The sequence below is a fragment of the Callithrix jacchus genome, chromosome 16 (assembly GCF_049354715.1).
Source record: "Callithrix jacchus isolate 240 chromosome 16, calJac240_pri, whole genome shotgun sequence".
Lineage (NCBI taxonomy): Eukaryota > Metazoa > Chordata > Mammalia > Primates > Cebidae > Callithrix > Callithrix jacchus.
The window spans coordinates 54,139,742-54,157,982 of record NC_133517.1 but is presented as its reverse complement, the minus strand read 5'-3'; the positions used below and the strand labels follow the sequence as shown (position 1 = coordinate 54,157,982).

Genomic DNA, 18,241 nt, shown 5'->3' with positions numbered 1-18,241 from the left:
AAAATATTCAAATTACTCAAATCAATAATCTCAGCTCCCATTTCAAGAATATAGAGGGAAAAAAACAGCAAAATAAACCACAAGTAAGCAGAAAGAAAGAAATAATAAGAGCAGAAAGCCCAATGAAATTGAAAACAGAAAGCCAATAGAGAAAAATCAGTCAAACTAAGAACTGGTATTTTGAAAAGATCAATAAATTGACAAACCTCTAGCAAAACAAACAATGAAAAAATGAAGTCACAAACTTCCAGTTATAGAAATGAAATTTCCAGTATCACTACAGATTCTGCAGACATCAAAAGGACAATTAGTAAAACTTCAAACAGTTGTACACACGTAAAATTGACAACTTAGATGAAATGGACCAGTTCCTAGAAATATGCAATCCAACAAAACTGACTGAAGAGCAGAAAATCTGACCAGACCTACATGGCAAGGAGGTTGAGTCAGTAATCAAAAATCTCCAAGAACGAAAAGCCCAGGACACAGCTGGGCAGAGCAGCTCATGCCACCACTTAGGGAGGCAGGGGTGGGAGGATCACTTGAGCCCAGGCGTTCAAGACCTGCCTGAGCAATATGGCGAGACCCTCTTCTCCAAAAGAAAAAAAAAAGAGAGAGAGAGAGAAAAGCAAAGCACAGAAGCACAGGAGCAGATGGCTTCATTGGTGAATTCTACTAAAACATTTAAAAGAAGAATACCAATTCTTCTCTAACTCTTACAAAATGTTGAAGGAAACATTTCCTAATTCATTCTGTGAGGCAGGTATTACCCTGAAAACAAAACTAGACAAAGACACAAGAAAAGGAAACTATCAACCAATGTGTTTTATGAATTCTGATGCAAAAATCCTCGGCAAAACAAGTTTAGCAACACATGGAAGGGACTGCACATCAAGGCCCAGGCTCAGGCCTGTGATCCCAGCACTTGGGAGGCTGAGGCGGGTAGATCATCTGAGGTCAGGAGCTTGAGACTAGCCTGGCCAACATGGCAAAACCTCGTCTCTACTACAAATACAAAAATCAGCCAGGTGTGGCAGTATGCGCCTGAAATCCCAGCTACTTGTGAGGCTGAGGCAGGAGAATCGCTTAAACTTGGGAGGTGAGCAAGTGCAGTGAGCAGAGCTGGCGCCACTGTACTCCAGCCTGGACAACAAGAGAGAAACTCTATCTCAAAAAAAAAAAAAAGCTGGGCGTGGTGGCTCACCTGAGGTCAGGAGTTTGACACCAGCCTGGCCAACATAGTAAAACCCTGTCTCTACTAAAAATACAAAAATTAGCTGGGCACATGGTGGCTTGTGCCTGTAGTCCCAGCTACTTGGGAGGCTGATGCAGAATAATCGCTTAAACTTGGGAGGTGAGCAAGTGCAGTGAGCCAAGACAGTGCCACTGCACTCCAGCCTGGGTGGCAGAGTGAGACCCGGTCTCAAAGAAAAAAAACCAAATGATTACACATCATAACCAAGCGGAATTTATTCCCAGATGCAAGGATGGTTTCATAAACAAAAATCAATTAATGAGATTGTGATGCGATGTGGTGTCATGAGCCGACCACTTCAATAGAATAAAGGAAAAGGACCACAAGATCATTTCAGATGATACAGAAAAAGACCTGACAAAATTCAACATCATTTCATGATTAAAAAAAAGCAAAAAACAATAAATAAGATAGAAGGCAACTTTCTCAACGTAGTAAACACCATACATAGAAGCCCATAGCTGATGTCATATTCAGCAGTGAAAAAGGAAAGCCTTTCTTCTAAGATGACGAAAGATAAGGGCGCCCACAGTTGCCATTTTAATTCAACATAAGATTAAAGTTCAAGCTCGAGGTCGAGCGCGGCGGCTCACGCCTGTGATCCCAGCACTTTGGGAGGCCGAGGCAGGCGGTCACCTGAGGTCAGGAGTTTGGGACCATCCTGGCCAACATGGTGAAACCCCATCTCTACTAAAATACAATATTTAGCCAGGTGTGGTGGCACATGCACCTGTAGTCCCAGCTACTCGGGAGGCTGAGGCAGGAGAATCACTTGCACCCAGGAGGTGGAGGTTGCAGTGAGCAGAGATGATGTCACTGCACTTCAGCCTGAGTGACACAGTGAGAGTATGAAAAAAGGAAGAGAAAGGAGGAGGGAGAAGGGAGGAGGGAGGAAGGAGGAAGGAGGAGGTAGGAGGGAGAGGGAGGAGGGAGGAGGGAGAGGGAGAGGGAGAGGAAGGAGGGAGAAAGGAGGAGGGAGGAGGGAGAGGAAGGAGGGAGAAAGGAGGAGGGAGGAGGGAGAGGGAGAGGGAAGGGAAAGGGAAGGAAGGAGGAGGGAGGTGAGGGGGGAAGGGGAGGGGAGGGGAGGGAAAGGGAAACGGAAAGGAAAAGGAAAGGAAAGGAGGGGGGAGGGCAGAGGGGAGGGGAGGGAATGGGAGGAAAGGGGAGGGAAAAGAGAAAGGAAAAGGAAAAGAAAAAGAAAGGAAGGGGGGAAGGGGAGGGAAGGGAGAGGAGGGGAGAGGGAAGGGAGGGGAGGGGAGAGGAAGGGAGGGGAGGGGAAGGGTGGGGAGGGGAGGGAAGGGAAGGGGAAGGGAAAGGGAAAGGGAAGGAAGGAGGGAGGGGGGAGGAGGGAGGTAAGGGGGAAGGGGGAAGGGAGTGGAGGGAAAGGGAAAAGGAAAGGAAAGGAAAGGAAAGGAAAGGAAAGGAAAGGAAAGGAAAGGAAAGGAAGGGGGGAGGGCAGAGGGGAGGGGAGGGGAGGGAATGGGAGGAGAGGAAAGGGGAAAGGGAAAGGAAAAGGAAAAGAAAGGAAGGGGGAGGGAAGGCGAGGGGAGGGGGGGAGGGGAGGGGAAGAGAAAGGGAAAGGGAAGGGAAGGAAAGGAAAGGAGGGGAAGGGGGAGGGGGAAGCGGTGGGAGGGGGGAGGGGAGGGGAGGGGAGGGAAGGGAAAAGGAAAGGAAGGAAGGAGGGAGGGAGGGAGGGAGAAATAAAAGGCATCCAAATTGAAAAGAGAGAAGTAAAATTATGTTTGCCAATGACATGATCTTATGTATAAGAAAACCCTAAAGAATCCACACACACACACACACACACACACACACACACACACACACATGTTAGAACAAATGAATTCAACCACAACAAGTGGTGGGGAGGGTGTGGAGAAACCGGAGCCCTTGTGACTGGTGGTGGGAATGTCAAATGGTACAGCCACAACAGAAAACCGTTTGGCAATTCCTCAAAAAGCTAAACAGAATTCCCCAGACTCCAGCAGCTCCACCCCTTAATGTGCACCCAAAGGAAGTGGAGGCAGGGACTGAAACAGATACCTGCCCGTCAGTGAGCCCTATTCACAGTAGCCACACACCCAACACGACGGAACAGACAAACGCAGGGCACACAACAGAATGTTTCTCGGCCATAAGAAAGGAGTGAAGCGGTGTCATATGTGTGAGCAAGGCATTGTGCTAAGTGAAAGAAGCCAGATGCCAAAGGACAGATCCTGTATGATTCCACTCACAGGACATACTCACTGAGACAACCAGCTAGTTGTCTGAGCAGGGTCTGGGCAGTGGGGAACGGGGAGCTGTTGGTTAATACTCGCAGTGTTTCTGTCAGGTGCGGTAAAAACATACTGGAAACAGTAGAGACGGCTGCAGATTGTAAATGAAGCTAATGCTGTTTGACACCTAACAATGGTCAAATCGGCCGGGCACAGTGGCTCACGCCTGTAATCCCGGCACTTTGGGAGACCAAGGTGGGTGGATCATGAGGTCTGAAGTTCAAAACCAGCCTGGCCAACATGGTGAAACCCCGTCTCTACTAAAAATACAAAAATTAGCCTGGCATGGTGGCATGTGCCTGCAGTCCCAGCTACTCAGGAGGCTGAGGCAGGAGAATCACATGAACCTGGGAGGCAGAGGCTGCTGTGAGCCGAGATCGTGCCACTTCACTCCAGCCTGGGCGACAGAGCAAGACTCTGTCTCAAAAAACAAAAAAAAGGTCAAAATTTATGTTATATATATTTTACCACAATTTAAAAAGTAACATAGTGTACCAAAAGCCACTGAATTGTACACTTAAATGGGTGGATTATGTGGTATATGAATTATCTCTCGATAAAGCTGTTTTTCAAAAAACAAAGGAGTGGTCCGTAGGCACCCTCTGCACACCCAAGCTATCAGGGAAATACAAAGCGAAACCCCTGGGTATGGGAGGTGGCGTGCCACACCCAGAACGGCTGTGCAGGAAAGACAGCTACCAAGAGCCAGCAAGGAAGTAAGCAAGACGAGAGCCTTGCTGGCTACTGGCAGGAGTTTGAGAAAACAGTCAGGTGGCTGGTAACGCAGTGACCCCTGCCCCTGCAATTCCACTCCTAGGTGTCTACCCAAGAGAGGCAAAAGCGTCGGTCACACGCAGGCTTGTGAGCAGGCGTTCAAGGCAGCGTCACTCACAACAGCCCCAAACTGGAAACAGCCCAAATGTTCCCCACTCAGGAACAGATACGCAAAGCGTGGTGAGTCTCTGCAGTGGCTTTTACTCTGTAATAAAAGGGCGCAGCGCTGAGGTGCTGGGGACGGACCTCCAAACATGATGCAAAATCAAAGACAGCAAACGACCACGTGCCACATGATTCCAGTTACACGAAAGGCCAGCAAAAGAAACCTACAGAGACAGCAGCGGATGGGTGTTTTCGGGTTGGGGTGGGAGGAAAGCGGGCGGGCAATGAGGATGGAAAGAGCTGAGGGAATTCTAGCAGGAATGAAAACGTTCAAAAGCTGTGTGTGGTATGGTTGTATGACTTGAAGTTTAATTTTTTTTTTTTGAGATGTTTCACTCTTGTTGCCAGGCTGGAGTGCAATGGTGTGATCTCGGCTCACTGCAATCTCCGTCTCCTGGGTGGAAGCAATTCTCCTGCCTCAGCCTCCCGAGTAGCTGGGATTACAGGCCAGCAGTGTGCCACTGCACCCAGCTAATTTGGTATTTTTAGTAGAGACAGGGTTCCTCCATGTTGATCAGGTTGGTCTCGAACTCCTGACCTCAGGTGATCTGTTGTCTCGGCTTCCCAAAGTGCTGGGATTACAGGCATGAGCCACTGCACCCAGCCAGGAACCTAAGTTTACTAAAACCCACGGAACTATACAACTATACTAGAGGAATCGTGTGGGAGGGAAACCGTACCTCAATAAAGCTGTTTGGTTTTTTTAAGCTGACACCACTAATCAAAGGGTTAGACTGTTGAGGAGAATGTGCCCATGACATGAAGAAAAATTAAGTGGGGCCCCACCTCACACACAAGGCCCAAATAAAGAACAGCAAACAGCAGCGGACTCATAGGGGAGGCCTCCCATGCTGGGGCAGCCCAGGACTGCCAGGTCCACTGTGACCCCCTGAACAGTCACCAAGCCCATTCAAGGCAGGCAGTGCTGTTATCCCACTTGTATGAAAAAGGAAACTGAGGCCAGAGGAGGAAGTAACTGTGCAGGGACAAGCTACACCCACAGCTGTGTCTGGAGCCAGCTGCGGGCGACACAGGAGGCAGTCTGACTGTGGGTGGGGATAGGTCCTAAACAAGACCCCTCAGCACAAATCACAGAGCAAAGGCTGTCAGGACCCTGTCTCATAAAGGATGAACAACAGAGAAGTGCTGCGTGACCAACACCAAGAAAGGCGCAGTTCAGAGGACAAGGCGGCCCCAGCGAGCCCGAAGGATGAAGCCAGGGCGAGCCGAGGAGAACCCCAGGTGACTCAGCAGTCAGCTCAAACTGGGAAGCTGAAACCCAAGACCCAGCCAGGGCCCTCCCTCTCTCGGCAGCTCCCTGCAGACAGGCACCAACCACATGCAGGGCATGGAGAAACCAGCTGCGTGGAGGCTCACGGAGCAGGCACTGCAGATGCGAGAGGGCCAAGGTGCGTGGAGTTGGGGATGGAGTCGCTGTCGCCCTGCACACGTGCACATGATGCTCCCAGCCCTGGGTGCTAACAGCAACACCCCACAGCTGCAACTAGCACACGTAGCGCCCAGACCCTGAGTCTTACACGCACCCAGAAGGAATTAGGGTGCCCTGCAGGGGCGGCTGTCCCACCCACCCAGAGCTGCCAGAAGCAGCGCCCAGACCCTGAGTCCTAAACACACCCAGAAGGAGCCATCGTGCCCTGCAGGAGCAGCTGTCCCACCCAGAGCTGCCGGAAGCAGCACCCGGACCCTGAGTCTTACACGCACCCAGAAGGAATTAGGGTGCCCTGCAGGGGCAGCTGTCCCACCCACCCAGAGCTGCCGGAAGCAGCGCCCAGATCCTGAATCCTAAACACACCCAGAAGGAGCCAGGGCACCCTGCAGGAGCAGCTGTCCCAGAGCAGCTGGGTGCTGGGAACATCTGGGCACCACAAAGTGTGCAGAAATTGTCAGGTGCATCATAAAGAAAGGAACCTTTAAGGAAGGGGCAGGGGCAGTGTGAGCGTTAAGGTGAGCGAGGAGGAGGAGGAAAAACTCTTCCATTCGAGAGCGCTAGCAGTGGATCAGAATTTGACAGCCGACAGACACGGCTGGCTATTAAGCCTAAGGGGAGAAGGTGGGGTTTTCTAATCTCAAAGTCTCACCCCAGCAAACACATCAGCCAGGGAGATCCCTTTGACGCAGATGGGGCCAGCGCCCAAGGAAGGGAGGAAAGCAGCGCTGCACCCGGACAGTGATGTGTACCAGGGAGAAGCGCGGCAGGCCCTGCAGGTGCACCCGGACAGTGACATGTACCAGGGAGAAGCGCGGCAGGCCCTGCAGGTGCACCCGGACAGTGACGTGTACCAGGGAGAAGCGCGGCAGGCCCTGCAGGTGCACCCGGACAGTGACGTGTACCAGGGAGAAGCGCGGCAGGCCCTGCAGGTGCACCCGGACAGTGACGTGTACCAGGGAGAAGCGCGGCAGGCCCTGCAGGTGCACCCGGACAGTGACGTGTACCAGGGAGAAGCGCGGCAGGCCCTGCAGGTGCACCCGGACAGTGACGTGTACCAGGGAGAAGCGCGGCAGGCCCTGCAGGTGCACCCGGACAGTGACGTGTACCAGGGAGAAGCACGGCAGGCCCTGCAGGTGCACCCGGACAGTGACGTGTACCAGGGAGAAGCGCGGCAGGCCCAGCGCTGCACCCGGACAGTGATGTGTACCAGGGAGAAGCGCGGCAGGCCCTGCAGGTGCGCAAACAGGCAGTCTCAAGTCATCCCCGTCCTGAAATCCTGGACAGGCGGCGTCTGGAGGAGGCTGACCCCCAAGCCGCAACCATGGCCCCCCAAAAGGGGAAGGAGCGGAGATTTACTCCAAGCCTAAATTATTCACAAGAAAAGGGAACGTGCGTCTTTAACAAGCCATCGCTTTATGAAGCAAGGTTAACAATTTCACTTGATTCAGTGGAATATTATAAACTCTCTGGGGCCCATTTGAGGACTTCTACTTCAGGCGCAAGGTGATGACTCAGCACTTTTCACATTATTTAGAGAATAAAATTAACCCTCGCAGGCCTGAGCGGCCGCCTGTCCCCACTGGATCTGGCCGGCTCAGCGCTTTCCCATATATAATTACAAGCTGCGATCCATCATGCGGGTGCCGCGGCGCGGACACGCGGAAAGGCAGCAGTAAGCACTTCCACTAATAGAAGCAGGACCTAAATATCACGTTGATATTTTCATTTAAATTGAAACCGTTTACAATAATCAGCCATGGCCTCCATGGGGATCCAGCCACCACCCCTACAGGGTCTGGGGCTGCCCCAGCCAGACCCTGCCTCCCTGAAGGGGCTTCCCTGCCAGGCTCCAGATCGGGGAGCCCGGCCTGGCCAACCTTTGGCCTGGCAGCAGGAGGAAGTGGGGGCTGGCTCCTCCTGGGAAGTGGGCGTGAGGACTGAGGATGAGGGAGAGGATGCTTGGGGAGGGCCTGACCCACCAGAGAACGCCGTGCACAGGGAGTTCGTGGCACAGCTTCTGCAGGACCCTCGCTGGGCAGGAGAGACGCTAGAGCCTAGGGCTAGCATCCTTGCAGGTGGGCTGGGAAAGGGTGCTTGGGGTGCCTGGTGTTCTCGGTTTCAGGGGATTTCCGACCCTGAGGCAGCACCGACACTCACAAGGACTGGGTGGCAGTGGGCCTTGCTGCAGGCCCCAGGGCTCCCTCTCAAGGTGCCAGGGACTAAGGAACATCTCCAGTCCCCTAGCTCTGGGCCACAGCTTCCCTTGCAGCTATCTACTGGCCCCTCCCCTGCCTGAGCCAGGAGGCCCCCAGCCTTAGCCACCAGCAATAGGCCAGGTGCAGGAGTCCCCAGGGCAGGGAGGGCCACAGGTGTGAGAGGCTGGGGAAAAGGGGCTTGTACCTGGGACCAGGATCACTGGGGTGGCTGAGGCCACATTGCTTGGGGCGGGGAGTCCTGGTGAAGCCAGGAGGGCCGGTGAGGCAGAGAAGGAGCCAGCTCCACTGCCGGGAATCTCCCAGACAAGTGAGCCTGTGAGTGCCTCCGCAGTGCAGGAGTCAGCCAAGCCCCCAGAAGAGGGGAGTTGGAGCCATCAGCTGCAGGTGAACCTCACAGCCCAGGGCCCCAATTCCCCAGCCAGCAGTGGTGCCCCACAACGAGCTCCAGTGCCAGCTCACTCGGCCTCGCCAGCCACGGCTCAGGTGGCCCCCTTGGCTCTGCCCGGCCCACCCCTCTGTCTCAGGCTGCATAGGAGTGTCCCGTCCACCCCCTGCCTTCCTGGGGAGGCTGCTGGCCGCACACCCACCTGCAGCCCTGCCAGACCCTGGCCTCCAATATCCCCTTCATCACACTGCCACCCCAGCAACATCCCAGGGGCTGCCCCAGCCCAGCTGATACACCCCCACCATCTAGGGACAGCTCCCACGGCTATGCACGCTACACCTGGAAGTCTAGGTCCTCTGCAACTCACCTTCCCACAGTTCAAACCCCACCCTGTGCTGGTGCTGTGCAACACCAGGAAAGCTGCTGGACCTCTGAGTCACCTGTGAGGTGGAGGTGATGGCACTCACCACCTCAGGGCTGCAGAAGGGTCATCCAGCCACCACGGCAGGCACCCAGGAGTGAGCAGAGGACTACCAAGCCACAGGAACCCCGCCCACTCGGGCCCCACGGACCCCTCACCTTTGCACCCAGGGGGCAGTAGCCTTTGAGGAAGTCGCTGCAGACCTCGGCCTTGCGGGACACGTACACGTGGCTGTAGGGGCAGTTGCTGTTGCTGCAGATGCCCTTCAGAAAGTACGAGCACACGGGCATCTGCGGGGAAGGGGAGGGTGGCAGTGAGGGCCAGCAGGCAGCCATTCTCCAGGGCCCACAGACGGCCCTCCCCAAGACAGAGATGGACACGCTGGCCGGCCGGCAGGAAGGGCAGCCACCAGGAGCTGCGGGGCAGGGAAGCTGCTGCTCAGAGTGGGCCCCGGCCTTCCCAGGGGAGCCGCACCCCAGCCCTTGCTCTGTGGAGGAAGCATAGAGCAGCCTACAGCCCCATGGCTCAGCCTCAGGGTGCTCTCCTCTAAGTCCCTCACCTGTTCTGAGCCTGTCCACCATCTAGGGCAAAATGGCGGCCAGGACTCCCAACCACTAGCCTGTGGCCAGGGCTGCCCTCACAGCCCCTCAGGCCATGGGGCCAGTGTCTGGATGGGAGGACAAGCCACCGGCCAGCAGCCAACAGAGGGCCCCCCAGGCACCTGACCTGTGGGCCACATCAGTGTCCCTGGGCTCTGGGTGGGCAGGACCATCTGGGAGCAGGCCTGGTGTGGCTCTGGCTGCAGGCCAGCACTGTGGGGGCTGAGGCCTGTCAGCAGGAGGGCCCAGCAGCATCCTCCTCCCCAGCACAGGGCTGCTGGCCACAGTCAGGGCTTGCTGTCACCACCTGGGCTGTGAGAGGGAAGAGAGGCATTGTCCTCCCATCTGGGGAACCTGAGGCCTGAGGAGCACTGGCGGGGCTAGGGTCACCAAGGGAGGGAAGCAGGGGCCTCCTGCCATCTCCAGGAGACACCTCCCTGCCCCTTGTGGGCCGCCATGGGCTCCTCCTGGGCTGCCTGAGTGTCCTGCCTCAGCATGGAGCCCCCACAGAGCCCCTGCCGGCACCCCGGGGGTCTCCAGCCACTCCCCTGGCTGTTCAGTTCCCTCCAATGGCCTCTGTGGAGCACAGCCCCATCCTCCCTCCAGGGCCGGACTGCCCTCCCGGCCCCCACCCCACCCTGGGCCCCTCCCCTTCCCAGAGCCCTGGGGAAGCTGGGCAGACCCAGAGACTTTAAAAAGTCACTTTTCTGGGTGAGGCTGGGGAGGGGAGAGGAACTTGTCTAAGGCATAGGAGGGAAGAAAGGGTCCAGAGAGCCAGCGGCCAGGGCTGAGAGGGAGGGGGAAGGCAAAGAAACAAAGGGTGATTGAAGGAGCGGGAGTTTATTTCTAATTGTCTTTTAACTGCAGCCGCAGAGGGGAGAGGGGCTGGGGGCCCGTTTGGGGCTGGCAGTGGTGGGCTGTAGACAATTCCCTTAATGTGGTTTTTGATATAGAGCCCAAATTAGCTCTAATAAAAAGGGATGATAAAGCCAAATCTCCACCAAACGGAGCTCCTCCTGGCTGTCAGAGCAGGGCTGTTATCAAGAGGAAACTGCATTCTCATTTCAATTAACCTTGTTTGCACCCCGCCACGTCCACACAAATAACAATAACATTAATTCAGGGCACTGGTGCGGGGCGTCCACATTAGACAGCTTGGAATGTGCTCCGACTTTGGAGCTGGGAGCTAATGAACCCGAAACTCGACGTGAATTTCCAAATTGCTCACAACAGAGTTCCGAAGCTCTATCAGGAAGAAAAATGCTGATTCTTTTCAACTTCCTCAAGGGGAAAAGCTGTTGCTGCAGCACCCCTGCCCGAGGCAGCCGCCACTCACCGGCATGTGGTGACCACATTGCGGCCGAGTCCAGGGCACAGGAGCTACATGTGTCCCCGCCAGCACTGACCTGACCCCAGAGCTGTCTTGCTTCTTCCCGGCGGGGACCACCTTGGCTCAAAGTGAGTCTGCTGTTTCAGGCGGTGGGCACACCCGCATGAGGCCGGAGCCCTGCTGTGCACGTGCCCAGCCCCTCCCTCCTGCCCTCTGCTCAGGCAGCCTCCCTTTGAGCCCCTCCCACACAGCTTCCCCGGCCCGGAGGCCTCAGCCCTGGGTCCACAGGGGCACCTGTAAAGCCAGCTTCCCCTGGGCATGTGGATGGAGGGTCTGCGGATCTGGTGAGGCCTGCTGCTGCCAGAAGGGAAAAGGGACCCCGGCATGTGGTGGGGGGGCCCATCAGCACCACTTTGGCGGGAAGAGGGAGCCCTGCGGCACGGCCCATAGCGGGGTGGAGGCGGCACGGCAGCTTCTAAGGACACCAGGGCTGGATCTGCATGTCCTAAGCCCGGGGAAAGCGGCACCATCTACCCAGGGGCCGGGCAGCCGAGGCCCCAGAGACATGTGACTGGGAGCAGGGCTGCCAGCGCCACACTCACCTTCTCCTTGGACACATGGTGGGAGAAGGGGCAGGTCCCATCCGTCTTCTTGCAGGTGCCCCGGACAAACCTACAGCGCCAGGAGAGAAGGGTGTGAGGAGGGGCTGGCAGTGACCGAGAGCAGGGCCTGCTCAGAAACTCCCCCGGCCCCGCGGTGAGGACAAGAGGGCACCTGGTGCACACGGCCACCTTCTCAGGGTCGTGGATGTAGGGGCAGCGCTCGCCACGGTTGCACCTGCCAAAGCGGTTGTAGTACATGCAGAACTCCTTCCTCTTCTCCCTCCGCTGCCGCGCCTGACGGATGATGGCCAGGCTGCGCTGCACTGCCCGGCTGCAGACGGGGAGAGAGGGGCGTGAGCCTGAGGGAGCAGGGCGCCCACCCACTGCCCAGCCTGAAGGAAGTACCTGGCCAGGGAACGGCTACAGCTGCCTGCAGGGTCCAGCCGGCCTGTGTGGAGAAAGGACTGAGTCACAGTGGGCCACAGCCTGGCCTGCACATCCTTTCCCTGCTGATCCCTTAGCCAAGGCCCTCCGGGATCCCAGCACTCAGCTCAGGCACAACCTTCCCTCCCCACGGTGGGTCAGAGGCCCTCCTGGGCCCTGCCAGGCCCCACTGGGGACACAGCACTGAGGGTGGGGAGCTGCTGGGCCCGGTGTCTGCCTCCTCTCCAGGGTAGGGGCTCGGCAGGGCTCCTGTCCATGCCCTCAGAGCTGGCAAAGCCAGGCAGCACCTGCAGAGGGCTCAGCCACGTGGGCTGGTGCTGTCTGTCTGCTCCTACTGCCTCCCTGGAGAGGTTCCCCAGGGCCACAGACTGCTGGCCAGACCTCCCCTGCTGGCTTCCTCACGCCCCTGGGTGCCCACCCTGGGCCGAGGCAGTGACTGGCCCATGGACACTGCTCCTGGCTCTCTCCTCAGCCCTGGCCACAGGGAAGCTGCCCTATAAATAGCGCAGCCACTAACAGCAACACCTCCCTCTCCAGGGCCTGGCCTGGGGCTTGTGGGGCCCTGTGGGGTTGCTGACCAGGGCATGAATATGGCCCATGGGCACCTGTGACCAGGCCTTTTAGGAGCAAGAGCAGTTTCTGATTTTCAGAGGGTTGTAAAACCAAAACTAAAGAAATGCAGCGGAGAAGATGCTAGGGCGAAGCCCGGTCGGTGGCGGCTTCTGCCCACTGCAGCTGTGGGCTCCTGGGGAAGGGATCTGTCCCCGAGGCCCTGGCTGGCCCTAGCAGATCCTGGCAGTGCCTGTGGCTCTAAATTTTGGAGGTGCCTCATCAGATGCTCCTGGAGTATGAGGACCACCCCAGCCTTTCTGAAACTGTACATCACGGCCTGAGGGGCGGCACTGGCCAGAAGGGCATGGACCTTGGGGCTGGACACCGTCGAGCCTGCGAGGCCCGAGAGCCAAGGGGAAGAGGCAGGGAGAGGGCCCGAGTGCAGGAGGAGGGTCTGCTCTGCTGGCACAGCCCTGCCTGCCTTTTACAGAGAGAGGTCACCCCCAGGATCACGGGGTGGGCAGGGCAGGACAAGCCTGCTGAGGGCGGCTTTCCCGGGTTCCTCAAATACACACATGACCCTGTCCAGACCAGATCTGATTTCCTACAGGGCAAATGCTGAAATAGACACTATGGTTAAGAGGCAGAGATGACATCACTCAGAAATTCTGGAAACCTGAGGTGGTGACAAAGCCATCCTGGTTTAAAAAGGGATGTCCCACAGCTGCCCCACCCTGCCCCACTCTGAGCACCAGAGAGCAGCCTTGTCTTCACTCTCCCAGCTTGCCCAGCGCCACAGGCTCCCGCCTGAGGACCCAAAGCTTCCATTCCTTTACACCCCCAGGCTGGAGACTCCCACACTCCTCACTTTGTGCTGGCTGGGTCAGTGGTGCTGCCGCCCTTTGCCCTCTGGGACCCTGCCTACTGCCCCATTCTCAGTCCATCTCAAGTTTCAAAGAGCAGCTCCAGAGCTGAGTGGAGGACTTGGCTGGGGCAGAAGCAGGAGCTAGTACTGGTACCTGGGGGCAGGAAAGGGGGTGCTGAGGAAGGCAGAAACCTGGGGGTGTGGGGAGGCCAAGGGCAAACAGAGGGCGATGAGGGTCTTGGTGCTGGGGGCTAATGCGGGAGGGGTTCTCGGGCTGGGACAGGACACATCCTCGAGTGGGCAGCAGGCCCCCGTCCAGGCAGCACAGGGTGGTGAGGAACGGGAAACGTGGCGGCCTGTCAGCGGTGCTGGTTCCCGGGTTCTCACCCGGCTGCCAGTGACAGCACGGCGCCATCTGCTCCTGGCCAGGGACACGCTGGAGTCACGCGCCTGCCTGGCAGGACCGGGGTTCGGGGTTGTTACTTCCCTTTCCACTCTGCGCTCTTTAAAAAAAAACGCCAGTGTGAGGCTCACGGCAGGAGTTCTAAGAACGGGAGGCAGTTTTTCAAACGCTTTGCAGTGTTAAAAAATGCACATAAAGTAGCTGGCTGGAAAAGAGGCAAGGGCTGCCTGAGAGGTGCTAAAAAGTTCAGCTGAATAACCCCCAGCAACTCAGAAGGTGCCATGCATTCCAGAGAACCTTCACTTCCCCAGGACCTTCCTAGAATAGACATGGCCCCCGCCAGCCCCACCCCCTGCTCAGTGCCCCAGTGTCACTCTGGGCCAGGCTCCTCCTGACATCAGGCACTGCTGATGTCAGGCTCTGCAGGGCAAGTGGGATGGGGGCCTGCGGTCAGGGCTTTCTCAGCACCTCAAGCCCGTTCTGGCCAGCACCCCCTGGATGGCTGCTGCCTGGCCCAAGGGACAACATCCATGAAAAGCAGGGCACGCAGGCAGCCCCAACCCCCAGACTAGCCCTCTCCCAGGAAGTCAGGCAGAGCTGCACCAAGCCCTGGTCTGTTCAGAGCACGCCCACCAGGTCCTCCAGGGCATATCTGTCTGCCACATGGAAGCTGCACCCTTGACAGAAGGTGGCCAGCAGAGGACACCCCAGGAGAGGCGACGTGGGGGCATGCGGATAGGGCCTTCCTCATCATCCCAGAGAGGTTGGGCAGGTGACGAGCAGGGTAAGTGTAGAGGGATGTAGAGGTGTTCAGAGGTGCACAGAGGCCCCACGTGCCAGGAACACTAAGCAGCTGGCCAGCAGCAGGGAGGGCCATGGCCACAGGTGCCTCACTCTGGTCTGGGGGCTTTGGGGACAGAGAACCAGCCACAGCCAGCCCTGTGGCCTGAGACAGCCCCCCCCCACAGGGACCATCAGGCTCTTGGTGGCCACACATGGGCCCTGCCATTGGGTACTCACACAGGAGTATGTAGGGAGGGGCCCTGGAGCTTCAGGCAGGTGGACCAGGAGGAAGGGCTGGGCTTCAGGGAGTAGGGAAGCTGGGGTAGAAGCCATACTATCCTCTGCCATCAGGAGCCCAGAGCCTGGGGTCAGCCAGGACAGCACCCCCACCCCTTCCAAGAAGGCTGCATGTTTTTGTTGAAGTCAAATTTCTGCGGATACTAAGGGAGAAAATTTATTTCTTTAATTATTATTCCTCTAAGTGGGCCGGTCAGCGGTATCCCACAGCTGGGAGCCATCTACCTTCCTCACAGAGAAGCGGGACTGGTGGGGGCCCAGGCAGCTGCAGCAGTGGCTTCACCTGCCAACCCAAAGGGCAGGTATGGGCTCCCTGGATGCTGCACAGCCCCAGGACTGCCACAGTCACCACCAAGGCTCCCAGCAGGACACCGGCAGCCCTAGCCCTACCTGACAGCAGGTGGGACCTTCCCAGGGACAGAGGTGGGAGCAAGGAGGCCCCGGGCCCACCGCCCACCCTAGCTGACACCGGCCTGTGCACCAGGTCCTCCTTGCTTGCACTGCTGCGGCTGACCAAGGGAGCTCTGGGTTGCTGCTGGTGCAGGAGTGAGATGGGCCCAGAAGGGCTGGGGGGACCAGACTGGCTCTCAGATGGCTCTGGGGCAGAGGAAGGGCCAACAGAGGCAGGGGCCAGTGGGCAAGAGTGGAGAGGATGGACTGTTCACAGTGAGGTGACGTCAGGGGCTCTGTGCCCGCCGGAACTCTGCCATGTGTGTAAATGGGAAGGCGAGATTCTGCGGAGCTCAGCACTTGGCACTGGAGGAGAGACGCAGCAGCGCCACAGCCTCCCAGGGAGAAGTGTGGCAGCCTCTCCCTCTCCTCCCCACTGCTAAGCTGCCATACATTCCCTCCTTCCCAGAGCTGAGACCCTGCACCGTCCAGGTGGTGGGCACCATGTTTAGGGGGGGCAAGTGCAAGCCTGCCACCTGCCTGCTGTCTGCCACAGGTGTATCGTGAACACTGAGGGATGGGAGGAGCCGGGGCACCAGGTATATCTTCCCCCACAGGCCCACCCAGCCCAACATACGGGCGGCAGAATCCCAGCAAGGGCTGAGACAGACCCAAGCCACAAGCCTCTCCGTGGGTCCCATAAGCGCATGGTGTGTGAGCCTGAAGATGGGGGAGAAAGTCCCGAGGACATACCGGACCTGGTGTGAAGAGGCGGGGCCAGCCTTGGCGCTGTGCAGGGAGTGGGAAGTAGCTGCTGCAGCAGGGGCCACTCCCTGAGTGGGTGGGTCCCTGGAACGGGCTCTGGCTCTGGAAAGGACAGTGGGCATCCCCTCCCAAGCACCAGCTTTCCCAGAGCAGGGCAGGGCCTACCGACTGACTGCCTGTCCTGGCCACCTGGGGCTCTCGGGGACATCAGGACGTCATGGTCTCCATGGCTGCTGTCTTGGCCCTTAACAAGCAACCTCAGTCAGTACTACCATCATTACTACCAGGAGCTTTCTGAATGGGGTGCAGTGGTGCCAGGCAGATGCCCCCGCCCCGCCGGCTGTGCACAAGGTCCTGCAATGCCTGGTGATGCCCTGCACGCCCCGGCCCAGGCCTCCACATGGCCTCCTCTCAGGTTTTAGCTCGTGAAAAAAGCCTCCCTGACCGCCTGACTGGACACACATCTGCATAGGTACACCTCTGGACCCCAGGAATCCTCAGTCATGTTCAGCCTGTGCCCCCCCGCACTAGCACATCAGAGGCAGCATCCATGGAAGGTACAGGGCACCCTCCCACCCAGGCAGGCAGGTGAGGGCTTGAGGTGCCCTTCCGTGGGCAGAGGGATCAGCCCGCTGCTCTGCCCACTGCCTCCAGGACCAGAGAGGAAAGCCAGTGCAGGGGCCACGCTCAGTGCGTGGGACCCTGCAGGGTCAGTGTGCTCAGGACCGCAACAACTAACATGCGGCTTGGCCTGTGCCAAGGAGGCCCCGGGGGAAGGTGGGACCAGCCAGCATGAGCAGAGAGAGGCCACCTCTTGGCTTCATCCCAGGGGGCCAAGCACGGTGTCTTCAGGGCACCTTCTGCCAGCCCCAGGAGCTCCTCTGCTCAGGCTCCCCCTGGGCCACATGGCTGGTGGCTGCTGGACACCGCAGGTACCTGGGACCTGCTGTGTGAGACACTGGGCATGGGCTTCTGTTCACTCAGGGAGGCACCTGCTGGAAAGGAACCCAAGGCTGCTGCCCTCCATGATGCCAATAGCTGTGTGTAGGGCCCCATGGACCACCAAGCTCTGGGGCCATAGGTAACCAGAGCAGGCCTTGCTGGGTGACAGGAGTACCTGTCCCCCAACCCATGGGAGCATCCCTCAGAGGCAGAGCCTCACCAAGGCCCCATGTTCTGAGCCAGCTCTTGCACTGATCACCAGGGTGAAGCAGAGATGAGGCCACATGCACAGATCACACGGCCCAGTCCCTCAAGGCACATGCAGGGGTCACACAATGCTTAGGTGGGGACCCAGGGCTTCTCACTAGATCCTCAGCGAGCGGGGGCTTATTCCTGCTCAGTTCACCGGGCCCCCCAGCCCCAGCCACCAACTGCAGGCATGGGCACAGGCACTGGTCAGCCAGTGTGGCTCGGAGAGCCCTGTGAGGCAGGTGCCAGGGCCCCCGTGCTGCTCCTTGGGAACACGTGTCCAGTGACCCTGCCTGGGAAATGGCCCGGAAGCCCCTGGAGCCCAGAGATGGACGCTAGGAGCAGAGCCTGGCAGGGTGGCCAGTGAGGCTGGCTTCCAGGGAGGGATGCTCCCTGCCTCTCCTCTGACCCCCACAGACCCTGCCCTCGGAGTCTACCTCCTCCAGGTGCTGAACCTGTTCTCCCTCCAGGCCCCAGGTGGGTTGGGGAGCTGGCACCGCCCAGCCTCTGCAACCTCAACACCACTTGCAATCTCCCCACGTTTTTTTTTTTTATGGACAAGAAGGGGTAAAATTGGACTGAAACCAAAATATTTTTCTAGTTAATTTGTAGGATAAGTGAATCCAAAGCATTTCCTTCTCCTGAGCCTGTTTCCCTGGGCTGGGAGGGTTAGAGGCGGTGGCGCCAGCTGCCTCCAGACACAGTTGTCGAGGCGTTGCCAATGTGATTACGGGCACCGCGGCCTCAGGTGTGCGCTCGCCCGGGCGTGTTTACCGTACCTGGCCTTATCCTTTGTCCAAAAGTGAAACACGGTGCTAGTGAGCAACTCTCCCCCACCCCACGGAAAATTAGGAGCTGCTCAGCCAGGAGAGCCGGTTGCCACTCCAGGGCCCTTCCCGGGGGATGGCAGAGGAAGGCCTCCTGGCACCCTCCAATCTCCCGCTGTCCTGTCGCTCTCACTAGGGATGGCTATGAAGGCGCTGGGTGTATAAAGGGTGAAATTAACTCCCAGGCTGGGATGTGACCCATTTGGGAAGTGCTTGTTTGGACTGGCTCCCTGGAAGCATGAGGCCCCTGA

The 18,241-nt window shown here is 57.8% G+C and overlaps 1 protein-coding gene across 4 annotated transcripts in view; it reads right to left on the bottom strand.

Moving 5' to 3' along the window:
* Positions 1–18,241, bottom strand: part of ZC3H3 (zinc finger CCCH-type containing 3) — a 93,676-nt gene that overhangs the window by 12,574 nt on the left and 62,861 nt on the right. For all 4 annotated transcript variants that reach the window (XR_004735497.3, XR_013527983.1, XM_035277436.3 and 1 more), the window contains exons 6-9: positions 11,879–11,921; positions 11,646–11,804; positions 11,474–11,543; positions 9,101–9,232 (exon numbers count right to left, since the gene is read on the bottom strand). Coding sequence is in view for 2 of the 4 variants with exons in the window: in XM_035277436.3 (XP_035133327.2) it covers positions 9,101–9,232; positions 11,474–11,543; positions 11,646–11,804; positions 11,879–11,921 (404 nt within the window). In the remaining 2 variants the exon portion in view is untranslated. The remainder of the gene's footprint in view (positions 1–9,100; positions 9,233–11,473; positions 11,544–11,645; positions 11,805–11,878; positions 11,922–18,241) is intronic.